The sequence below is a fragment of the Tachysurus fulvidraco genome, chromosome 2, assembly GCF_022655615.1.
Source record: "Tachysurus fulvidraco isolate hzauxx_2018 chromosome 2, HZAU_PFXX_2.0, whole genome shotgun sequence".
Taxonomy (NCBI): domain Eukaryota; kingdom Metazoa; phylum Chordata; class Actinopteri; order Siluriformes; family Bagridae; genus Tachysurus; species Tachysurus fulvidraco.
The window spans coordinates 24,273,663-24,299,618 of record NC_062519.1 but is presented as its reverse complement, the minus strand read 5'-3'; the positions used below and the strand labels follow the sequence as shown (position 1 = coordinate 24,299,618).

The 25,956-nt window shown below is 40.5% G+C and overlaps 2 protein-coding genes across 5 annotated transcripts in view; one reads left to right on the top strand and one right to left on the bottom strand.

The window, feature by feature from the left end:
* Window positions 1-7,095, top strand: part of elovl1b (ELOVL fatty acid elongase 1b) — a 14,421-nt gene extending 7,326 nt beyond the window's left edge. For both annotated transcript variants that reach the window (XM_027169932.2, XM_027169931.2), the window contains 7 exons: window positions 1,526-1,619; window positions 2,174-2,364; window positions 3,885-3,965; window positions 4,085-4,141; window positions 4,232-4,337; window positions 4,448-4,584; window positions 6,188-7,095. In XM_027169932.2, the coding sequence (XP_027025733.1) occupies window positions 1,559-1,619; window positions 2,174-2,364; window positions 3,885-3,965; window positions 4,085-4,141; window positions 4,232-4,337; window positions 4,448-4,584; window positions 6,188-6,553 (999 nt within the window). In that variant the 5' untranslated portion in view covers window positions 1,526-1,558 and the 3' untranslated portion in view covers window positions 6,554-7,095. The remainder of the gene's footprint in view (window positions 1-1,525; window positions 1,620-2,173; window positions 2,365-3,884; window positions 3,966-4,084; window positions 4,142-4,231; window positions 4,338-4,447; window positions 4,585-6,187) is intronic.
* Window positions 6,734-25,956, bottom strand: zfyve9b (zinc finger, FYVE domain containing 9b). 3 transcript variants are annotated; one of them, XM_047804374.1, is made up of 16 exons: window positions 25,639-25,956; window positions 24,241-24,926; window positions 23,736-23,835; window positions 23,463-23,614; window positions 21,047-21,170; window positions 20,596-20,718; window positions 19,944-20,099; window positions 19,600-19,827; window positions 18,638-18,720; window positions 18,442-18,546; window positions 18,060-18,210; window positions 14,418-14,498; window positions 10,971-11,133; window positions 10,730-10,835; window positions 10,460-10,636; window positions 6,734-9,030 (listed from the first exon to the last, which is right to left on the bottom strand). In XM_047804374.1, the coding sequence occupies exons 2-16, from the start codon at window positions 24,745-24,747 to the stop codon at window positions 8,869-8,871; spliced, it is 2,418 nt and encodes an 805-aa protein (XP_047660330.1). In that variant the 5' UTR covers window positions 24,748-24,926; window positions 25,639-25,956; the 3' UTR covers window positions 6,734-8,868. The 3 variants fall into 3 exon arrangements, with proteins under 3 accessions (XP_047660330.1, XP_027025726.1, XP_027025727.1); XM_027169925.2 differs by having other exon boundaries at window positions 25,731-25,952; XM_027169926.2 differs by lacking the exon at window positions 25,639-25,956 and adding an exon at window positions 25,535-25,612.

The window sequence follows — 25,956 nt, the reverse complement described above, 5'->3', positions numbered from 1 at the left end:
TAGATTTCTTTTGTTTGCCTGATGTTATAAATTTAATCTTGTCCTGGGGTTTGTAAAGTCAATATGGTCCTCTTGTGAAACCAGGACACTAAGTTACTCATAACATAGAGGAATGCCACTGTTCTTGAATTCATAGACAAGGTTTAAAGAGTATATTTTAAATAGGAACACCTGAACACTGTAGATTTACATCTCGAGCTAGTTAGACATACAGGTAAAGGTGTGATAACACAGATGTGGGCCTGTGTCAGAGATTCCAGCATCAATCCGGATGACAATCCAGTGAAACTATCCATGAAACCGCTGTGAGCTCAGTTAAAAAAAAGAAAAAAAAAAACATTATCCCAACTGACTTCAGGTTATTTTTCAAAAATCACAGAGTTACTATGTAATCACTATTATTACCACACAACAGATGATACAGGATTATCGTATTACGTTTCTGAAATCGCAGCACAAGCCACTCTGTGTCCAAAATTTTCCCTGCATTCACCTGACCTCGTTTCTGCTCAAGGTCATAAAATTAAGAACCATAAAGATTGAATGAAAATGACATGAATGCACCTTGAGCTTGACTTTTATGGGATCAGCTAATGGCTAACATACAGGACTTTAACATTCAGAAGAAGCACTATCATGTGTTCGGTCTTGCAATCGAACACACGTTTTTGTGTAACGAAGGCGGACCTTAAGTCCTACAAGTCGACGGAAAACACTGAATGAATGACTCAAAAATGGAAGCAGATGGAGACTGGCTCTAAACATTACGAGTTGGATGCAGAAAGGAGTAATGGTTGGCTAGTCGGGAGCTAGTGCTGGTGTAGGAGTTTGTGGTATGTGGCTTTGCAAGGGTGGACTCTGTAGCACACATCTGCTGGCATCGGCTGTTTGTTGCACTACATATTTTGGAACACGCATTTTTTTCCACCCATCACTCCATGTTGGACTTTCCTTAAAGCCACACCTGCTTCCCTCCTCTGTTTACCTTAAACACAGCCATAGTGACTCAGCCAGTGTGATAAGGACAACCTTTTATACAGCCTTAACTTCTTTGTGTATTTTCAGATATTGAAAAAGAAAATAGAGCGTACTGCCTCCTGTAAGATCATGCCTGACTTTCTTTTGTGTGCGCATGAAAGGCTTGCCATATTTGTCCTCAATTCTCAACACGCAAGCTGTGCACCTCCCTCCTCCTTCCCTATCTGTAGCTCCTCCCCGCCGTCATCAGACCATGTCTGCCGAGAGGAAGGAAGAAAGGGATGTTTACACAGAGGAGGGATATGTGCGAGATCATAAGAGAGGCACTAGTTAAACCTCTTGCACATTTGTTTTTCCACATAGGTCATGTCACAGGTCTGTAACATGCAAGTCATTATGATCATCATTTACTCTTCATTACCGGGTAAATTTAGTGTGTGTTACTATATAATGTGTTCTTGGGATAAAAGCGTTGTCGTAATGCAGTCGAAACAAACTTGTAAGATGGACTGAACGTTTGTGTTTTTATGTTTGTTTATTTCCGCAGATTCTGTACTAGCTACTTTAGAAGTTGGGGAAAATGCTGGAGACGGTCAGAACCAGAATGCTGGAGGTGTACGACAAACTCGTAGCGGGGAGAGGTACGTGCGCAATTACGGATTACACCCTCAAATATTAAATTATGTGGTAGCTTGGTGGTTACAGTGTTGGACTACTGATCGGAAAGTTGTGAGATCAAATCCCACGTCCGCCAAGCCACTGCTGAGCAAGGCCCTTAACCCTCAGTTGCTCAGTTGGATTTTCATGTACATGTGATTAAATGTAAGACGAGGGCGTCTGCCAAATGCTGTACATGTAAACGTCTACTGAAAATATTTTGTATTTTATTGTAAATTTTGGGAAACTTCATGATTAAAGCAAAATGTTAAAACGTGCCATATGCTTCACTGCTCAGTTTCTGACTGCAAAGCACACTCCACCATGTTGGACAACAATCTCCATGTTGTTGGTAATCTTGGCACCTAACCCATACCCAAGCAAATCCGATTACGGGGCCGAACAAAGAAATCTGATTTTGTTGCTTGAAATTTGCAACGTTGGCACTCGGGCTAAATTTAAGAGCCAAATAAGATTTGCTGTGTTATGTGAACAAAGTCTAAATGTCTTCTCTGGTTGGTTTGTGTTTCCCATTCAGACCCACGACTGAGTGGATACCCGCTGATGGAGAGTCCGGTCAACATGACTGCGATTCTGCTCGGCTATCTCTTCTTTGTACTGTACGCAGGCCCTCGGTTAATGGCCAATCGCAAACCCTTCGATCTGAAAGGCCCGATGATTTTCTACAACTTTTGTTTGGTTTTTCTGTCTATCTTCATTGTATATGAGGTGAGACCAAGAGCTTGACCACTGCATCCACAAGCTGATACTCTTTTTAATCCTACTGCAGTCAACCACTAAATAAGTGGCTGAATAGTTTGACACAACAAACTCGGTTTTAGCTTTCTTAAGAAAATCGAACTAGTCATATTTTACTGTTTTATACCATAAGGGTTAGAATTTGTTTTTATCAATGCAGTCTAAAAGATTTCCGTTTGTGTTGCGTGATGTTTACCCAGGGCTTTGCGTCATCAAAATGCAAATGCGAGATGTTTACTAGGTTTTAGTTTCCTTTTCAAATGAAGCGTTACTACTGCACATTGCTGTGATAAGCTTACTAAAGCTTTCCCCTTTTCCTTTGTTGTGCAATGGCTAACCAAATAGCACTGAAGTAGCTGAAATGACCATACGTTTACTTCCTCTCACTCTCACTCTCCCTCATTTTCAGTAATTGCTTTATCCTGGGCAACATCGCAGTGGATCCTGTAACACTGGGCCCAAGATGGGAATACAGTCTAGATGGGACACCAGTCCGTGTATATATACTCATACAAATCTAGGGGCGTTTTATTTTAACCAAAGGCACCTGTGCCATGTTTTTAGGAGGCAGGATGAAACTGTTTATAATTAAAAGTTAATTTCTGCGCCTTTCAGATATGTTAGCTTGTATCATAGTCAGGACAAGATATGACAAAAAGCATTTATTTCCCCCACATGGGGTGAAGTATTTTATCACAACAACTGAATGCCAGAATAGTTGAAACGGAATAAGCCTTTTATGTGTCACATATACTTTATAGCACACTGTTCTTTCTTCATGAACTGAGAGAAAGTTGGGGTCAGCACAGATGATGTGATGCCCCTGGAGCAGAGAGGGTTAAGGGTCTGGAGCTCGGTGGTGATGGAATTTTACAGCTAAGGTTACTAAGGGTTTGGGTTTCTGATCAGAAGTAACACACGAGCAAGACTCTAACATCGTCCCGGGGAGTTTTTCTTTGCCACGGTCGACTCTGGCTGGTTTTTTTTTCTCCTCCTTCTTCTTCTTCTCCTCCTCCTCCTCAACTCAACTATACTGGCACTGTTTTGGTTGTTAATGTTACCAAACAATTCAGCAGTACAGTAACATTCTCTTTCACCTACAAAGCATTAGCATACATTTGCAAATTTTTTTTTTTTCGTATTTCTTAGTCAAATTTTCTGAGTAGGATGAATAATTATTATTATTATTTAGGTTTGTTGTTAAATTTTTTGTAATCTTTGTTTTTTTTTCTAAGCACTGATCATTACACCTATAAACATCTGGAACATCCTACCTGGTCAGAATGCTCACATGACACAATGTAAAAAAAAAAGAAGAGAAAAGAAACAAATATTTGTGATTGGATAAAATGCTTATTTGCATTTTAGAGGCCACTGAGATAAACCCTGCAGCTCTGCTTACAGCCTTTTTCAAACACAAAAGAATCCTGCTAAATTATTTTTAATTTTTTGTTCTTTAATTCATTCTTCTCCTGTTTTTCTTCTTCCAGTTCTTAATGTCAGGATGGGCTACAGGATATACGTGGAGATGTGACCTGTGTGATTACTCCGACAGCCCCCAAGGACTTAGGGTAAGATCTGGTGTCTGTAATCAAATCTGGTATTTTTCCCCAGAAATAGAAGATCCAACAAGGATCTTGTTTATATAATGTATTGTATTAAGAAAGTTTTTTTTTTTTTTAATCCGTAGATGGTCCGAGTGGCCTGGCTGTTCCTCTTCTCAAAGTTCATTGAACTGTTAGATACGGTAGGCTCTCTGTTTTCCACTTGCACTTTAAATACATCCAGTATTTCAATACAGTTTGATTTTTAATTCACTCTACTGTCATTTGTCTAGGTGTTTTTTGTATTACGTAAGAAACACAGTCAGATTACTTTCCTCCACATCTTCCACCATTCTTTCATGCCCTGGACCTGGTGGTGGGGCGTTAGCTTCGCTCCTGGTGAGTCCTTCAGCACTGTACAGTTTAGCTATTTATTATGATATTTAATCTTTATTTTTATCTTAAACTCAGTAACCGTACCAGTGACCACCTTCTGAATATCCGTGCAGGTGGAATGGGCTCATTTCATGCCATGGTCAACTCGGTGGTCCATGTGATCATGTACTTCTACTATGGCCTCTCTGCTGCAGGACCTCGCTTCCAGAAATACCTCTGGTGGAAGAAATACATGACCGCCATCCAGCTGGTAAATTTATTCTTTAAGGCTCAGCTTTCACATACGAAGTTTAAGAAAGTAACGTTCACATATATGGTGACTTTATATACAAATCTACAGCTTGCTGTACTAAAAAGACATCAGTAGACGTTTCTATTCTACTTCTGGTTGCCATGGTAATAACGTTTATCAGTGGGTAAAGCAACTAGCATTCCAAGTCAGGCATTTGTGTATAAAATTCAGCAGCGTGTGCTCTACTCACTTCACCCCTATTGGTCGCTCCGTATTTGCATAAAATTTTCTCAACATTGTCGCATCTCTGGATATGCCCGTGTTCACAGTTGCTCACAAAGTTCACAAAGGACTTGTTGAAAATGAATGATCTCTGGAATGATCTCGCGTGTGTGTGTGTGTACAAGCGTTTTTTTGTATTTAACAATATAATTTTCTCAACATTGTCGCATGTGTGTGTGTACACAAGGATTTTTTTTGTATTTAACAATATAGATGGTTTTGTGCTCTCATGAAAAATGTGACTATTATAAAAGAACACTGCTAGCTGGCTGTATTTACCAAAATGACACTTTGGAATCAAGCATACAGTATGTGTCAGATTCAACGTATCATAAAGCTACACATTTACATACACGTTTGACTCCATACAATCTTACAAATAAACAACACACACATATTTCACACGATCCAGTTTGGTCCGATGGCTTACAACGAGCTTCTGTGATTTATTTTTTATTTTATTTTTTTTTACAATGTATGACGTCCAGGATTCAGTTGTCATCATGCTAATGGCACTCACCACCGCCTGTCTACTGGAGGTTGACTTGCCAAACTGAATAAACCTCTGGATATTAAGAATCTCATTCCAGTTTAAATTGTATCTAGTGTAGTTTAGTTCTAAATATGTTGCTTAATCTACCAATAAAATGCAATCTGTTCTGACCAAGAATTACAACTTGGAGGACACCAAGTAGAAGGCACTTCTTGCTAAGTACCTTGTTTTACTTTTTGTTAATTAATGTTGAAGAAACATGTGCTCGGTGTAACACACCAGATGTATGTCTTTATATACTGTACATGTTCTTCACTTTGTTCCAAGATGATGCAAAGGTTTGATTTTGTGTAAAAAATACTCTTAAGTCAAGAGCCTTGAATTATGCATCTTAATCAGCTCCCTAGGTCAATAAGCAGGGCACAGATTGGGAAAGTTGTCCATTTTCCATGCTCAATGAGTTCCCTTACTGGAAATTATGTCCTGTATTCCGAAGCTTCGTAGACCCGAAAATGGTGGAAGAACTTTTGTCTACAAATAGGTGGTGATCGTCGTTGTGGTTCTCAAATGATTGAGATTTTTTTATTTTTTATTTGATAGACTGTATATGGTTCATTTGAGTCTTTCGACTTGTAAACGTTTAATGATATAAAAAAAAAAATTACCCTGACTGAAGCCTGTGTGATTAAACTAACGCATTTACTAAAATTTTAAAAATTTACATATTTGATATGTTTGGGTTTGTAGAAAGGTAACTGACGAGTAATTTATTGAGAGGACATTTTGTCATTAGTGTCTCCGTTCGTCACCTTTAATTTGTTTTGACCACGTTCTGTCTTTTTCCAGGTTCAGTTTGTGCTGGTGTCCCTTCATGCTACACAGTATTACTTCATGTCTAGCTGTGATTACCAAGTGCCTGTGGTCATCCACCTTATCTGGGTGTATGGCACCTTCTTCTTCATCCTCTTCTCCAACTTCTGGTACCAGGCCTACGTCAAGGGCAAGAGGCTGCCCAAGAGCACTGAACAGCCGATTAAGAAAGGCAAAGCCGGCACTTCTTCTGCATCTCTGTCCAACGGAGCCACGACCGTCACTAACGGAGCCGCTCTTGTGGCGAATAGCAATGGCGTACATCATAAGAACGGCCTGGCCAACGGGAAGAAGCACTACGAGAACGGAAGCACTCACAACGGAAAGATGAAGAAAGCCTAACAGCCGAGAGAAGAACGTCCAAAACGTATGACCACGAGTGCCTGCATAAGATGCCATGGATTCCAAAGAGTGTTTTGGGACAGTTTTCCCCCTCAGCCTGATATTTTGTAGTTTTAAGATGCACAAATACATGGGGAGATGATTGAGTCTGGGATCCCTGTTTGTATTTTTTTTTGTTTGTTTGTTATTAATTTTAATTGTTAATCTATAGAGAATAAATAATGAGCACATTATATGAAGAGAAGAGATAATTTAATGACTGGCTGTGTTCTTCACTGATGGTGCTCACCTTGTCATGAGTGAATGCACTCCTCCTTCACTCCATTCCTCTCTTCCCTTCCATTCCTTTCCCTTCCTCCCTTCTTTTCTCAGACTCTCCAGTGACCAACAGCACTGTACATTTCTCTTAAGACAACTTGAGTTCCAGATGTAAATATTTTAGATTTACTGTCAGTACTAATGAGATTGATAGGGCGCTAAATTTTTGTTACTGAAGTATAATGACTTGAAAACAAGAAAATAAATTCCATTTTAAAATGGTGTTTCAGGATTCTTCTTTATTATTATTATTATTATTATTATTATTTTGCATAACATCTTACAAGACTTTCTTTACATGTCCTCAAACATTATGTACATATTTTCACAATTAATTTGACACGGTGTTGAAGGGTAGCGTTAGTTGCACTTGTTAAGAGCAGACCGAGCTGGTATGGTATAATGGCTGGTGCTTTCAAATTAGTTGGTTGAGAAACATCTCATTGTTTCAGAGTGTCACCACCACATGCTTTCAGATGCTTCAGTAATCTCAGTTATGCTAAACATGTAGGATGACAACAAGATCTCCATTCTCTTCTCATTCACTGAAAGGATTAGCGGAGACTCGGGCGCGTGGCTGATATTTCAGCAGGCGGGTCTGTGCGTGTGTGAGAAAGTGAGAATGTGTGTGAGACGGAGTACGAGTTAGAGAGTAAGTGTGTGCGTGTATGAGATTAGTGAGTGTGTGTGTAAAGAGTATGGAGTGTATAGAGTATGAGAGAGAGGATGAGATCGATAGTGTGTGTGAGACAGAGTATGGAGAGAGTGTGTGTGTGTGTGTGTGTGTGAAACGGCGAGTAAAGAGAGTTGATAGTGTGTGTGATTGAGAGAGAAGGAAACAGTGTGTGTGTGTATATGAGAGTGAGTGGAGGTAATAGAGGGTGTATGAGATGTATAGTGTGAGTGTGTGTGTGAGAGAGAATGCGTATGAGACAGAGTAGAGAGAGTGAGTGTGTGTGATTGTGTGAGAGAGTGGAGGTGACAGAGCGAGGGTGTGTGAGCGAGAGAGAAGGAAAGAGAGAGTGTGTGTATGAGACAGTGGAGAAAGTGAGTGTGTGAGACAGACAGGGTGTATGAGGGACAGTGTGTGTGAGCGAGAGATAAGGAAAGTGTGTGTATGAGAGTGTAGATACAGTGAGTGTGTATGTGACAGAGAAGGTGTACTGTATGAGGGATAGTGTGTGTGAGCGAGAGTGTGAGTGTGTCTGTGACAGAGAGAGAATGTTTTTGGGATAGACAGAGTTCGATAGTAAGATTGAGAGAGAGAAAAAGAAGGAAACAGTTGACGGTACATTCAGTGGAAGAGAAAAGTCTACAGAATGGCTGTAAAAGAGTTCCTCCATGGCTCTTTGTACGATCAGTGTTCCAGTGCAAGACAATGTAGAACAAAGGTCACCACTTGGGAGGAAGTAAAACCTGTTGTTTGTATAGCTGCGGGAGATAATGGAATTTATACTGTGACGTACTGAAGGAAGGAATCTGTATATCTGCAAATTAGCATCTGGATCACCAAAAGAGATATATAGTAAAATACTTCTATTGTACTTTGATCTAAGGAAGACTGAAAGCAAAAGGAAGTCATGCGAATGAATTCTATCCATTCAGTAAAAGTGGTTGTTTCCTCTGATCATGGACCCATCCTACACCAAACCCACCCTACAGTCCTGATTTCTGACTAGTGGACTGTAGGGTGGGTTTGGCGTAGGCTGAATCGCATGCTCAACAACACCATTTTTCTACAAAGCAGCTGCACAGCGACCAGCGGAAATTTTCAACGTGGCTCAGTCAGGACCGAATCTATCTGCTCGGGTCTATGGAACCGTTACAAAGAGCTGAATCAGAGGAATCTGGGTTATTTTCTACAAACACAGGTCATATACGCATTGTCATTTATTCTTTCCAGTCTTTGAAAATGTACGTGAAAGGCGGGTTAGACTGGGTCCGTGACACCCAGGAGCAGCATGTTGCTTTATGATCTGGGTTTTAGAAGATGACGTCTACGCGATGTCCTCCAGGATGTAAAAAATGAGCTCTAGCTGGAGGGCTGTGTGTCCGTGACGCTGGCACACACTTTGGACAACTGCACTTAGGGACTGGTTCAGACTGTCCTGGTAATGCGGTGGCAGCGGCTGACCGTTACTGCCTGCCAGGAACTCCATCTGAAACAAACAAACAAAAACAGAAAGACATCAACCAAACAGACGAAAAACATCCAGCTCTCTTGAGATTGAAAGTGTAGCGTGGATGTGAAATATATGTATCAAAACTTAGTCGATTTTTTTTTCTCTATTTTATGATAGACAGCTAATCTTTAGCTAATATACAGTGTGTATATATAGTAGAATTAAACATTTTGAACGTCAATGAGGCTTAATTAAAGAGTTAAAAATAATCTACTGTAGTTGTTTTCAGTACATTGTCTTTTATTCTTGTTTTCACATTAATATTTCTTTCCTAAAATATATTCTATTAAATCAAATCTATAAAACAACAAATACATAGAAATGTCAGACAGGATGGATTAATTTTCTATAACAAGATAGATGGCAGGTTGATAAATAATTCACTAGTACTAATATGTTTGTGTTTGTACGATACACACAAAAAATTGTTCCGCTTGAGATCTTATTTACTGGGTCACTGAATTATTCTATAATCTTTATCTGTTTCAATACAACGCATTTGCTTACTGAAAAAATAAGTGATCTTGTGCCAAAATGTGGCAAATCTTTTAACATATCTAGATGTAAATATCAGAGATTCGGAACTGTCATCTGATTCAGTTTTTTCATTTGTTAATTCAGTGCAAAAGGGAGAACTGATATTAGTGGAAGAGCTCATGATGGACTTAGCAGCTAACAGATATCTAGAGACCAGCTTCTTTTTGCTATGGCATCTGGTCATAGTTTGGTCTTCTCTAGTAGCAGAGCACTGGATGGATCATACAGATTTCATCTCGGTATTTTGAACTCAGCTGGATACGCTGCTGAACTTTTTAATCACTTTTCTTTAAGACATGAATCAAAACACATTTTTTTCCCATTTTGTTTTTTCAACTCTCTGCCCCTTTATAGTTTGGTAGCTGCAATTAAACACAAATCAGCTGTGTTGTACACATTCATTGCCATATTTAAACATGAAACGTGATAATTATTATTATTTCTTTTTTTTATAAAAATCATTTACAAATGCATTAATAAAGCCAAATATTTACACGCAACTTTGCTGATAACTGAGGGCCAGTATGATGATCTATACAGTGATTGACAGATGCTCCATATAAACATGTCTAATTGTTGACCTGAAGAAGATTTCAGTGAGATGTTTATGTAGTATGTGTTAAATGAGTTTCCAGTATCAGAGATTTAAATGTAGAAGAAAACTTTTTTTGCATTGTGGGCTTTACAGTCAGGTTTTACACTGGGATGTACGTTTTGTGTCGCACCACATCCTACCGCATCGTACCACACATTCATTGCCTCGGTTGCTATAACTCAAGCGTCGTGTTTTATTCTCTACATAATATCCATTAAATACATTGATTTTTGCACAGGATGGCTGTGTCATTTATTTTAGCACTTATCTCACCTTCTGTCCATCCAGGGTGACCCGCAGTGCTAATTTGGTCATACCATCCTCTTTTAACAGGCTCAGAGAATTGCACAGTGCCAAGCAGAACGCTCGTGCCAGTCGCTCCGTCAGACGGTTATGATGGGCGTAACTGTTGGGGCCGTTATACGGCTCCTCCCTCTGAAGGAAGAATACCTGTGGAGTCAAAAATGGTCAATCCACCACACTGTAAAACCAATGAGTCAAAAAGAAAAGTATTTGAATGGTAACAATAGTGTCTGTGTGTACCTCTGTCCACCGTATGACCTTCCCACTCGCTCGATACTCTAATCTCTGGTGCGCTTTTATACAAGTGATGGATTCCATAGATTTGCCATCAATAGGACTGATTATGCTGTGAGTCAGACAGATAAAGAGTGTTTAGAAGTAAACACCGCTGTGGTCATTTAGTTATTTATCAGTTGAAACCTTCATCGTAATAAAGATACACAACTAACAACTATCCAGTTAAACAAATCCTGTGTCTCACCCCTTATTGAAATGTGGCTCTTCATCCTGCCACCGAATGTGTACGTATTCCTGTCGTTCGGATTGGTGGAGTTTTCCACAGGTCAAAGTGAAGTCTCTCATGTCTCGAAGAGCTCGCCGTAGGTCCAGCATGGTTTCCATGGTCACTTGGACTAACAATCCATCTGAAAAGATAAAGAGTCAGTCATTGACTGGCAAGAAGAACTCATACTGTTTACACTTACTGCTGTAAATATCTGGACAGTGGACCTGCAGCTCAGCCGAACTGATATGAAGTTAAATAATCACTATGAGTTAGTGTTAGAAAGATAGAGTAAAGACTGAGTCAATAGGGGGCCAAGTAAATACAAGACCACATCAAAAGCTAAATCTTTTTCCTTCTTTACTAATGACTAGGCTCTGTTTTCTAGAAGAAGACAATACTTACCAAACTTTGTGCAAAACAAATACACGACATGAATTACTAGAATTTCTAAATAAAACCAAAGATTTTGGTGATTGAGCTGAAACATGCCACGTCACATCTCTACAACATGCATTCAGCCAAAGACCTATTGAATTCACATGCATCGATCATGAGACCGGTTATCAGAGTAAGTATGCGCCTTCACTGCTAAGAGAATCCTGTGCTTGAAGTTTAACCAGTCTGAGACGTTTTCCCACAAAAAAAGCACAAAAACTAAAATCTCAGCCAAGATCATGACCACGTTCAGTGCAAATGTCAATAAGTCTGAGACAAGATTATTAAACACATTTAAGGACATGAGCACAATACTCACGCACGCACACACACGCGCGCACACACACACACACAAATACAAATACAGTGCCTTGCAAAAGTATTCACACCCACTGAACTTTTCCACATTTTCACGTTACAACCACAAAGAAAAATGTATTTTATTGTGATTTTATGAAATAGACCGAAAGAAAGTGGCACATAATTGTGAAAGTGGAATGAAAAGTGTCCATTTTTTTTTTTTTACAAATAAATATCTGAAAAGTGTGGTGTGCATTTGTATTCAGCCCCTTTTACTCTGATACCCCTAACTGAAATCCAGTGAAACCAACTGCCTTCACTCACTCACTCTACTGCACCAACTGCCTTGTCACCTAATTAGTAAATAGAGTGACCTGTGTGTAATTTAATCTCAGTATAAATATAGCTGTTCTGTGAAGCCCTCAGAAGTGTGTTAGAGAACATTAGTGAACAAACGGGTTATAAATTAATATCCCAAGCCTTGAACATCTCACAGAGCACTGTACAATCCATCATCCGGAAATGGAAAGAGTATGACACAACTGCAAGCCTACCAAGACATGGCCGTCCACGTAAAATGACGGGCCGTGCAAGGAGAGCATTAATCAGGGAAGCAGAAGAGGCCCATGGTAACTCTGGAGGAGCTGCAGAGATTCACAGCTCAGGTGGGAGAATCTGTCCACAGCACAACTATTAGTCGTGCACTCCACAAATCTGGTCTTTATTGTGGCAAGAAGAAAGACATTGTTGAATAAAAGCCATAAGACATCCCGTTTGCAGTTTGCGACAAGGCATGTGGGGGTAACAGCAAGCATGATGAAGAAGGTGCTCTGATCAGATGAGACCAAATTTGAACTTTTTGGCCAAAATTCAAAACGTTATGTGGCGGAAACGTAACACTGCACATCACCCTGAACGCACCAAGTTGTGGGGATGCTTATCTTCAGCAGGGACAGGGAAGCTGGATTGGGCCAAATACAGGGCAATCTTAGATGAAAACCTGTTAGAGTCTGCAAAAGACTTGAGACTGGGGCAGAGGTTCACCTTCCAGCAAGACAATGACCCTAAACATACAGCCAGAGCCACAATGGAGTGGTATCAAGCAAAGAATATTCATGTGTTAGAATGGCCCAGTCAAAGTCCAGACCTAAATCCAATTGAGAATCTGTGGCGAGACTTGAAAATCGCTGTTCACAGACGCTCGCCATCCAATCTGACTGAGCTTGAGCTATTTTGCAAAGAAGAATGGGGCAAAAATTTCACTCTCCAGATGTGCAAAGCTGGTAGAGACATACCCCAAAAGACTTGAAGCTGTAATTGCAGCGAAAGGTGGTTCTACAAAGTATTGACTCAGTGGGGCTGAATATAAATGCACGCCACACTGTTCAGATATTTATTTGTGAAAAAAAAGTTGGACATTATTTATCATTTTCCTTCCACTTCACAACGATATGCCACTTTGTGTTGGTCTATCACATAAAATCCTAATAAAATACATTTTTGTTTGTGGTTGTAACATGTGAAAATGTTCAGTGGGTATGAATACTTTTGCAAGGCACTGTACACATACAAACACACACACACACACACACACACACACACACACAGACAGCTGGCATTATATACTATGGTCAGATGGCATTACCAGTTTCAGCATGGTGACAGCACACAAGAAAAAGCTCATGAAATTACACAAGGGTGTACACAAGGCTCTTACAAAAGTCAATGGCATTATTAATGATTAAGTCCCAGAAGATATCAGAGCTAGTTCCTTCTGCCAGAAGCTTCAGACCTGGCATTAGATAGAGCTATTAACAAAATGATCACATACTGTACATCACATATACATCCAAACAAACACAGAAATGGTCCTAAAATTCTCAGATTCCGGATGTAAATCCGACTGTAATCCTAGGGAATGGATTAAAGAAGGAAGTACCAAGATCTGTCCAAAGATCTTTCCAAAGGTGTTAGCTATTTCTCCATAGGGGTCAAAAATATTAAAAAGTACACAAAAGGGCATTTTGGTTCACAGATAAGTGAAGTAAAAAGCTTGGGATCATTAACTGTTCCAAGCTTTTTAAGTTAATCTTCATCTCATCTGTCTGGCAGACTTTGGACCAAATTGTGCAGACGTTTGTTTTGTTTTTTTTAACAAGGAATTTTCTGATATGGGGCTTAGAAGTGTTTATATTTTCAGTTCAATTCAATTCAAGTTTATTTGTATAGCAAATAAACAATTTACAATTGACATTGCCTCAATGCAGCTTTAAAGAACATAAACATAGAACAAAAGGTTATTATAAAGAATAATACAAAGATTAATAATATTTGAATATTTTTAGCCACGTATGATGTATCTCAGGCATCTATGATTACAATAAGTTCATCTTCTTTATATCGATTCAAATAGAAAGTGGGTCAGTGTTTCATTAAAGGAAGCACACACTGTTCACCGTTAGTGCTTGTCCTGCACACACACACACACATTATGTATACATACATACATACACACACACACACACACACACACACACACACACACACACACACACACACACACACACACACACACACACACACACACACACACACACACAAATCACTGCTTTTACACTCATGCACGGAACAACCGAGACACATTTGTGATCTACTTCAACAATAATAATAAATATATAAACCGCAAACCTTCAACAATGCTGGATTTGGCCAGATATCCTGATGAAGCCTTCAGTGCACCGCTGAACACGAAAAAACAGGAGCCTGTAACTTGGAGACAAAAATAATTTCATTTTAATACTTTCTGATTTAGAAAGCAGATGAGAACGTTACAATAATGTAGGATTCTTCAGACCGTATTTTTGACGCCCCCTGGTGATCATTAATGCTGTTTGATGATAGTCCACGAGAAGTCGAAAGAACTGCCTAAAGCTACGTTCCCACACACACACACACCAGTCACTGTACTGTAAAATCATAAGTAGGCGTTTCTATTAATAGTTGCCATAGTAATCTTTTCTTACTGCTAAGATGAAACATTCTGGAGAGAGATTTGCATTTGGATATGATCACGATCTCGCTCGATGTGTGCATGTAGCATAAGGCATGTCGGTCTGAGTACCTCTTCCTCGGGACCTACCACATCAATGGTTGGAGTCTCGTCGCACAGTGAACATTCTGCTGGGGATTAATCTACATGGGGAGTCAGTGACTCATGAGATTGCTGTGGATGGGTCTTCATCAGCAATCATTTGAAGCATTTCGGAAGGAAGAAATTAGTGTTGAGTCTGTGGTGAACTCGAAATTTGTACTAACTAATTAGTTCACTCAACTACAAACTGTTGTAGGAAAGACATTATTTATATTTATATTATTTCCTGTCCTGTGTCACACAAATGAGGATGAGGTTCACTTCTAAGTCTGGTTCCTCTCAAGGTTTCTTCCTCATATCATCTCAGGGAGTTTTTCCTTGCCACCGTCGCCTCCGGCTTGCTCATTGTTGACGCAGTCAACATTAGACTGTACTACAATCTGAAACATGCCCAGGGACATATGCCCGGATTCTATTTGTTGACATTAGTTCGGCTTTTAATGCTATAATTCCGGAAATTCTCCACTCCAAACTCCTAAGGCTTCCATACAGAATGTCAGTGGATCACCAGCTTCCTGACAGACAGGAAACAACAGGTGAGACAGGGAGGTGTCACCTCCAGCATTCGAACAATCAGCACTGGCGCTCCACAGGGATGTGTCCTCTCCCCACTGCTATTCTCCCTATACACTAATGACTGCACTTCAAGTGACCAAACTGTTAAACTCGTGAAATTTGCAGATGATACAACGCTCATAGTTCTCATCCAAGATGGCGATGAGTCTGCATACCGGCAGGAGGTGAAGTGGCTGGTGCTATGGTGCAGTCAGAACAGTCTGGAGCTAAACACCCTCAAAACTGTGGAGATGCTAGTGGACTTTAGAAAAGACCCCTAAACACTACTCCCCCTCACAATATCCAACAGCCCGGTGTCATCTGTGGAGGCCTTCAAGTTTCTGGGCACTACCATTTCCCAAGACCTGAAATGGGAGTGCAACATAAACTCCATCATCAAAAAGGCCCAGCAGAGGATGTACTTTCTACACCAACTAAGGAAGTACGGTCTGCCACAGGAGCTGTTGAGGCTGTTCTACACTGCAGTCATTGAGTCTGTCCTGTGCACATCCACCATCTGGTTTTGTGCAGCAACAAAACAGGACAGGAACAGACTGCAACGCACAGTAAAAACAGCAAAAAAAAAAAAAAATGGCGCCCCCCTGCCCACTCTCCAGGACTTGTAAGACACAAGAACCCGGGCAGGAAAAATCACCACTGACCCTTCTCACCCTGGACACAATCTCTTTCAGCTCCTCCCTTCTGGCAGCGCTACAGAACTTTGCTTACTATAACTGCCAGACACAGGAACAGTTTCTTTCCCCAGACCCCTTATCATCCTGATCAACAACTCACCATAACTATATTCACTGCTTCTTATCATAAGTGCTGCATTATCAGAACTGTCAGTCATCACATCTTCTGTATATTACACACTACTGCTGCTGTATACTGTAAAAAAGCATAATATTGCACAATATTGCTATTTGCACTCCCACACTTTATGTACATAACTGATCGCTCATATTCTATATTCATATTTTATATATTTTATTCATTCTATATTCATATCTTATACTCATTCTGTCTATATTGTATTTTATCGTCTGCATTGTTTTCTTGTATAGTATAGTGTTATTTATGTCTGTACTTTTGAGAGTCACAAACTGCTGGAACCAAATTCCTTGTGTGTGTCAACACACTTGGCAAATAAATCTGATTCTGATTCTGATTAGGGATAAATGTTAGAGATAAATATTAACTTATTCTTAACGTATGTAAATTTGCTTTGAAACAATTTGAATTGCTCAAAGTGCTATACAATTCAATTTAACTGAATTGGTCTAAAGCTAACATACTGTTCAACTGGGCTGAGACCGAACACATTAGCATCCCTAGATAGCAAAGTCAATGGTAAAAATCTCCATCCTGTGTGATATCTATTCTGTCATTTTGATTTAAACAAAAGACAGTATTAGTAGAAATGCTAGAATGTTTATGTTAACTCTGTTTAATATTCGTGGGGGGGGCACGGTGTCTTAGTGGTTAGCACGTTCGCCTCACACCTCCAGGGTCAAGGTTCGATTCCCGCCTACGCAATTTGTGTGTGGAGTTTGCATGTTCTCCCCGTGCCTCGGGGTTTCCTCCCCCGATCCAAAGACATGCATGGTAGGTTGATTGGCATCTCTGGAAAATTGTCCGTAGTGTGTGAGTGAATGAGAGTGTGTGTGTGCCCTGTGATGGGTTGGCACTCCGTCCAGGGTGTATCCTGCCTCGATGCCCGGTGACGCCTGAGATAGGCACAGGCTCCCCGTGACCCGAGAAGTTCGGATAAGCGGTAGAAAATGAATGAATGAATGTTTAATATTCAACCCGGTATATTTGAGGGGACCTATTGCTGGCAAGGTTTTGCTCCAGTGATAGAAAGGCCACTTCTGGCTCTTTATCCCTATCCTAATATAACACAATTAGACTTTCTTCTAGGGAGACAGTGATGCCCGAAAACATGGGTAATGAGGGCTGAGTGAAAACCTGCACTGATATAACCTGCACAGACACCAGATCACAATCCAGATCTCAAACAGTCCTATGGTAGATTTAAAAATTGCATTTTGTTCTACTTAGTATCTACTGCCCTGGATAAGCTAGTTCACATAACAGGAGGGTGTAAACTTTTGAACAGGATGAGTGATTTAAATTGTTATTAGTTTCTCTTATGGCAAACTTCTGAAGGGCAGAAGTTTTTTATCTTTAATTTTATCTTACATTTCAACCAAGCAGAATGAACACCTGAGTCTTCTGAAAGCCAACATGAAACGATTTAACAGGTGGAATCAGGAGTGGCTTCCTCTTTATTGGTATGAAAACCTGCACCAAAACCAGCCCTATGAGGATGAGACTGGGCACTGCTGATCATCATATTCTCCACTTTAAAGTATGTCTCTTTTCAACTTAATATTCACTATCGGAGCTTTCTCTACTGCTGCCACACCCTTAATCTGGACCAGCGGAAGGTTTCCTCAGAACTACAGTTCAAGTCCATTAAATGGATGTTAAAGGTAAACTAAACTCATTTTACCCAGTCACTTCCCAGTGGGCGGGGCTTGATTCATTACTTTCTCTAAACATTAGTATGAATTTATTTTTCAGAGAGTTCACATGGATGTGTGTGTGTGTTTGCTTACTTCTGCGAGGCTGGCTATGGATGCTGATCGCCTGAGTCTGGTACTGTCCATCCGCAGTCTGCACACAGATGAGGTGGGAGTCGGCACGCTCATTAAAGCAAGCGCCCATCGCCAGCAGTTTCTCGTTCGACTTACTCAGCACCTTCAGCAGCTGAGCAAGCAATGAGAGAAGAGACATAACCTGAATTAACAGCATGCCATCACAGCTGTAAACACTAACTCAGTATGGAATCTTCTGGAAGTGAATGTTTTACACTACACAGTAAGACTCTAAGGTCTCATCAGTATATCAGACCGAGACATTTAATTGTCTCAGTTCTAAAATATCAGCATTAGAGTATTTGTTTAATGTTTCTTGTGAAGCCCTAGTGAGCTGCCTTACCTCAGCGTGACGGCTTTTCGGGATCGTGATGCACGTGCTCCGTGCCTCCAAATCAACCATGAGCCCTGTAACTACTGGCAATGTGTAACGGTAAAAGCGGAAGTCCTAAGAATTACACCAGAGGAGATGTTAAATATAACGTATCAAGCATTAAAACACAGAGGTAAGACAATATATTATGATGCTGGCGTCTCACCACAAGGAGTCTCATAATGCTGTTGTTGATCTGACCAAACAGTGGCTCTCTGAATCGTACACTGAACAGAGGACAGGGATAGACTGCAGGACAGAAAAGACATAAACAATTAGCAACAGAAAAGTGATTGTGTACTGTGAATTTTAACTAAATATCCATAGGCTGAAAAAAGAACACGCGGTTAGTCGGATATAAGAAAAAAATATCGCTTTTAGTTTACATGAAAATCTTCACTCAACAAAACTTGATTTCATTGCTTGTATTAAATGTAATGTTAATATAAGATTGATCAATTCATGTAGTATTTACATAAACCAGTTATATAGTCAAATCTCACGAGGATGTCGGCACTGATGGGAACTGCAGTAAACTATATTTACATTACATGTACGCAAATAAAACATGTATGGTAGAATAGCACAGTGATAACTTATCTGTTGCTAAACACCATTGTTGTGGGTTTGATTATCAGCTGAGGGATGACCCAATGTTTGATTTTATTCCGGAGGTTGAAAATCCATGCAAATCATGTTGAATGAATGCAAACTAATTGTGTAAATGTTGCTCAGTTCAATCACGCTGAACTGATGTATGCATTTGAATGAGACTTTTTTTTTTTTCAACATAGGGTTTTTTCTTCCAATTTGGCAAATTTTTACTTCCCACCTTGCTAGCTAATCCTTCAACCTCTGCATCCTTTGCAACTGCTGCTCATGCTGCTTCAAATGGCAGTTGAACACATTCAGAAAAACTATGTACTGCTCTCTTCTGCATACTTGAGTTCACAGACTTCACAGACACAGACCATGGGACAATTCTGAGCTACTGAGAAAACCGGTTGTTCTTTCTAGACGTCCCTGCAATGTAGGCCTGTGTCGTCTTTTGGATTCAAACATATGATCTTCCAGTGATATGGAGCTCAGTTTTAAAATGTGAGTACAGATAATGCTAAAAGTTCTTACATCTATACTCAGCTCCCAAACGTAGCATGAGACGCAGGGGGAAGGCCCTGGCCCAAGGACTCTCAGCCCGAAGAATGAGCAGGCCAAACAGAAAGGGCTGGGGGGGCAGCGGCAGGCCGTCCAACGACTGTAACGTGGGACGCACATAGAGAAAACCAGCATGCTCCTCGCTGTCTAGAAAGCCTCGTGCAGCCAAAGAATGACTCAGATGATTCAAGAGCTTTCCCGCTGAAAATACAAAATTTAAACAAGAGAATTAAGATCATGTGCATAGACCTGAACGACACTAATTTTGGTAAACAAGACTACAGTAACAAAAAATGTTTAAGCACGTAATGCATTACCTGTCTGGGCATCCCAGTAGATTTGAATAAAGTGATTGAAGATGTCTGTAGGGAATCGCTTCTCTTCTGGTAAACACTGTAAAAGCACCACCACCTCTGGCTGACCCACTGCATGCATACCTTTAGATGTCACACACCAGCACCTCCGGTTTACATCTGCATAAGTCAACACACACACACACACACACACACACACACACACACACACACACACACACACACACACACACACACATTTCAGTGACATGAACAATTCTATGGCTAATTAATGCTATGTTTACACTTACTGTAAATATAAAAAAGTCAAAGTCATGAGATATTCATATCCATTCCCCCAACTACTCACTCACTCACTCACTCACTCACTCACTCACTCACTCACTCACTCACTCACTCACTCACTCACTCACTCACTCACTCACTCACTCACATAATATGAGATTAATAAACTCATTTCTAGACATTTGTACTCATTTCAAGCTTAATAGTCTTGTTCTGTTGAAAAATACTCATTTTAAGCACTTGGTATCTAGAAAGAGACAAAATTCTATATTTTAATTCTCATAGTAACTAATAGATCATTTTACTAATTTATTTCCAAGATATTTTCACCTACTAAGATGTCTTTTTATTTTTTACAGTGCAGACTTACAGCTGACGATCTTCACCATGGCCAGAAGGTTGGCGTTGAGGACGAATACCAGAGGCTCGGTTTGACCTTGCTCAAGCTCCTCTAACAACGAAGTTTCTGTTCGCTTTTCCTCCACTGTGTAATCTACAAAACATATTTTCTTGATGCCAAAGCCTTTTACAGACAGAGTAATCACACAGAATTCAGACTGAGAACACTAAGGAACTGTAAGTGTCAAAAATGTGTTTGAATTCTATTTAAGTAGTTCTGTTAGAGAAATCCGCATGGACACAGAATAGACCAGCTGGTAACAGCAGGAGTTGTCACTCTATAGGACTGCCTTAGAATAGTTCCTGATATACAATCAACTAACATGACTCCTGACCATCACATACACGGACATGTTTATTCCTCAACAAGTATTAATTTTCATATAATGATTAAGGTATTTGCTATTTAAAAACATTCATACCTCCTTTAACACCTGTAGAGGTGAGGATAGGGGGAAGTCCTTTATGGGGTAAGGGCTTAGCTGAGCTCCCTTTAGGACTGTTAACCACTTCCTGATGCTCCAAACAAGGAGAGTTTGGCATATCCTAAAGATAAAGAAACAAAAAGGGGTACATGTTATACAAGCAGTTTTGATATGATATATTAGGCCTATGATTTGCTATGATAGCTTACAGGCTGCACTTTCCATTAACAATTCTGCACTCAAGTCTCCATCGGTGACCAGTTCAACAAAACTTAGCTACATACTTGTACTTTTTGACCATATAGTACACAAAAGGAAATTATTTCTGAATTATACTATTCAGTGTCACACATATGAGGATGGGTTCGTTTTTGAGTCTGGTTCCCTCTCAAAATTTCTTCCAAACATCATCTCAGTGAGTTTTGCTCACCACCATCACCTCCAGCTTGCTCAATAGGAATAAACTGATAAATTTAGGCACTTGAAATTGAAATCCTGAATTGATATATTTCTGTAAATCTGCTTAGTGACCATGTAGATTGAAAAAAGTGCATGCAAATAAACTGCATGTTATTCATGTTAGCTTTTACAACTCGATGTTGCATAATAATTGTTCCTTACCAGCTTGTTATGCTCCAGTACCATTTTCAGGTTTTGTATTTTGTCTTTTACCCTGAGGTTCACTTAGTGTAGCCAATCCACCTATTGGCATGTTTTTGGGAGAGGTGGTAGTTAAAGTAAGTAGTATAAAGTATAAGTAGTTACAGGGCTAGAGTTAAAGTAGGATGTGCACTAAGATATTGTTATCTTTCAACAGCCTGACATTACTATAAAGTCACTACAAGAAGGCATATTGCTCTTGCTCTTGCATTGGGTGCTCTTTCAATCCAGTTTCTGGGCTGTTTTGGTATAACTACTTTACAGTACGTGTTGTGCAGCAACAAATAAATGGAGCCAAATTAATGTCTATCCCAGTTATCTAAGATCAGAATGGATTTTCTCTAGTATATAGACATGACCTGACTGCAGCCACTACAGCAGCAGCAGATCATTTTGGTTTGTTGATCACTGGTCAAAACTCACTAATAAACATCAACATGGACATCCACATGCACTAAACTGTTATCACTTATGCCACCATTTTATTTCCAAACACACTTTAACTACATATTCTGTGACATTTGCTGGCAGCAGTGAGATACCCTGACCAAAGAAAATCAGGATTTCTCAATCGAGAGGAGGAACTGTCTCTGATGCCATAACAGAAGGAAGCAAAAGAAAAAGTTGAAGCAAACAAGGTCTTTGAGACAGCCAGAGCTATAAAGCAGGAGATACCATTCTAAGAACTTAGCATCAGGCTGGACCCTGTTTCCCCATGGGTGCTACAAGGCAGCTGTATAATCTATAGTTGGTGATAACTGGTGATAATGCAAGATGGCCTCATTGGAGATACCGGGGTGCAGACAACTTGCATTGTAGAGAAGGGAATTCAGAAAGTTCCCCCTTTTGTACCAGAAATTAGCATCTTTCGGAAAGGATATTATAATAAAATCACCCACATGAATGTCCCAAAAAAATGCAATCCCAGGAGATCCCATCCAAAGTAATAATGAAAGAACTAAAGATACAGTTTTTTGTGGGAAGCAGAGCAGGATATTGAGAAAAACCTGCTGCAGTTCATATGCACATGACAGCAATTACAGGAAAAATCACCCTCCAGGTTGGGATCTTTCCCTACAGGAAAGGAAATGTGCTAGAGGCTTAATGTGTAAATGGAGATTTTAATAAAGCACTACCTGAAAATCTTCATATCTTCCCCGTGAGCCCATGAGTAAGCCCAAAAAATTTTGCTATGAAAGAGGTCTATAATCCCAACGGATTATAAGCAGTCTTGTAATCCTTGTAAGGAATGTTGTGGGCTAATGAGAGACCAAAATAGAGATCTCAAGAGTTAGATTCCTCTACCTCCAGACATATAAATGTAGGTGTGAGAGAATGCGCCAGAGAAGGAAGACTAATCAGCCATGTTAGTCATGCAGTACCGCCAATGCCCACAAGGGGGTGACACCAAGATCCACATCATCAGAGGCACTGCAGAGAAATCAGCCACTGTGAGAATACACGGAAACCAGCCACTATGAGAAAGCTGATGATCAGCCCTGCAGTAAAAACAATCTGCACCTTTCATAGAAGCCAATGATTATAGCATTGGCTTGGCTTTTTCCTTTAAGAGTCCCAAGGTGTCTGGTCAGCATTATGAAGGCAAACTAATTGACATCAGAATGATTGACAGCTAAAAACACTCCCCGAATTGCTAGGCCATTAGAACCCTCTGATATGAATATACAGACATTTAATACAACGAGCTAACATTAATTCTACACCACTAAGTTAAATGCAAAAATGAGCTTACAGTCTGGTCTGCAGATACAACATGAGCTGCTGCAGGTGCATTTGTCTGCATTGAATCTCTGTGGGTCGGAGTATTGTTGGCACTAGATGTCTCGTTTTTGGATAAAACGCTGTCAGCAAACCATACTTTCTTTTGTTCCTTACGAAGGGTCTCTGTAAGGCATTGACAGGCAGGGATACACAAGAAGACTGTTGTTAGATGATATGGATGAATAATAAACAGGATAACAAACTGTACAGTAATAAAGGCAGTTCTATGTATTCAGATACTCACTGTTAATGAGAGTATCGTGACAGGTGACACAGACCCGACCCTCTTTTCCACCCAGGTGAGTCAATCTGAATCTCAAGTCACAGCAGACCACACAGAACACCTGCAGATAAAAAGAAATATAAAAATATACTATAATAGGTACTGCTGTACACTGTGCAACCCAGACCAGAAATTCTCGCTCCTAATAACATCTATAGGCCATGCTACAAATCAGCCTTTTAGAGCACAGTGTGTCACTTCAAAAGTGGACACGTGCCAGTAATATCTTCTAAAACTGCCAAAATTATGAATCTGCACTTTTTTTTAATATGAGCAGTCAGCCCACATCCAGTGCGCTGAAGGTTGTTAATATAAGTACTGCAGTCTCTGTCATCAGAATCTTTCTAAGCACAGAGGCTCGAAAAATAAACACGGCCTACATTAATTCATCTGATCTGATGCTAAATATAAAACTAGTCACACTACTTTTCATGGGGTTAGGGATTTATGAATTTTAGTCCATTACCTTCCCGCAGGCTCTGCAGTGGTGCCTCCTCTTTGTAAAGGAGAATCTGGAGCCACATTTCATACACACAGGTGCCTGAGAATCCGGGACCCACTGTGGGGCTGTGGAGCCTAGAGAACTGCAACGCTGCACAAGTAGAGCACCAAGAGAGCCCCTTCTCACTGTAGTGGATCCATTCTCATGAACGTTTATGTTCATACTGCCCCGACGACCTGAATTCGATTCTGATCTGAGCGCAGATGACAGCGTGTTTGCCTCCAGATTTTCAGGTGAAGCTCCATCACTCTGAGTCACTGCTGGAGGTGTGGACGGTGAGGATCCCACAACTGCCTCCTGTTCATCCTGATCGCCGTCTGCCAGCTCCTTCTCTTCCACAACAGAGTCCTCTTTAAGCCCAGGCATCAGGCAGCTGTCCTCCAGCAGCGCCTCCCTAGAGTCGTTTAGAGAGGTGTACCCCAAGCGCCTCTCACCCCACACCGAGAGTGTGGCGCTCACAGCTTGCCTCATTCTCTCAGCAGAGTTCAGAAAGGCTCGAGAAGCCGCACAGCATTGCTTTAGGGCTGCGTTACGTCACACTGATCTTTGCGTTCAGCTCCAAATAAGCCATGATCTCAGGACGCTTCCTACGAGTGACTAATGCGCAGCTTCTTCTGAGCCTGATGGATGTCTCATTGCTGCATTCCCTCCTGTGCAAATGAACACTTTAGCAAATTATGCACAATGGAAAATCAGATTGCTCATCAGCGCCACTACACAATTCATGCAAAAACGGTGTTAGGAAACAGCCTGCTCAATCTGGCAACCCTAATCCAGTTACGCGTTTCTGCCATGCGGCCCAGAATGTGCTGAGCTAAGCTCTGATTGCTTTATTGGCACATGAACACAGCAATAATGTGATGTGCGAGATGTAGGAATAGTGGTGGGTGTTTAAATGGCGTGAAAACAATTCGTTTTTTATGCACATTCATTTGCGCCCGTAAACTAAGCGCCATAATGCCCACTCTGGAAATAAAAGGCGTGTGAGATGATGTCAAAGCCGGTAGACTCTTATATATATATCCTTCATCATGCCCCCAGCTCATGTTTACCACCCATGCAGTCACTTAACACCACTAAAACAGTACAGTCGTACAGCATCTGTTAATAATAAAGTCCAACACGTATCTCGCCATTTGTTCCAAGTCAAGCTAAAAACCGGTTCGAACGGGTTAATGCTGCCCTTAAACAGGTGCATATCTGTGATTCTAACCGCGCAGAAATATTACAACATATAACACACACACTCATCACCTACTGTCAGTGACTGCGCCAATGCGACAGTCGCATGTCCTGTGCCACTAAAGCGCGCGCCAGTTACGCGTCCGTTTTAATTACCGGTCACGACAGAACAACGCTGACCTTGTTTTTTTTGTTTGTTTGTTTATTTATCTTTCGCCCTCTTCTCTATTCTTACGACGAATGGTCTCTGTGAGATAACACTCAGCACTGACCTGGATCAGTGTAAAACATCCGAGAAAGCATCAGAAACGAGGTCCATGGAACAGCTGATCTCAGGGATGTTCTTCTGTATGGAAATCGCTGTGCAGTAAATCCCCGATCACAGCGCTCCTAGTCTACAGCAAGGGGAGCCTCTGATTATACCGCCGTCCTCAAGGCAAAGACTCAAGTTCGTCCCTTTACTACATTCATTATCCTAACAGTGTCTAACCAATGCAA

Coding starts and splice junctions, on each gene's coding strand:
- zfyve9b (XM_047804374.1), bottom strand. CDS start 24,747: ATGAGGCAAGCTGTGAGCGCCACACTCTCGGTGTGGGGTGAGAGGCGC. Junction 23,836..24,240: donor ACTGCAGAGCCTGCGGGAAG/GTAATGGACTAA, acceptor TTTTATCTGCAG/GTGTTCTGTGTGGTCTGCTG. Junction 18,211..18,441: donor CGAAAAGCCGTCACGCTGAG/GTAAGGCAGCTC, acceptor TTGCTTGCTCAG/CTGCTGAAGGTGCTGAGTAA.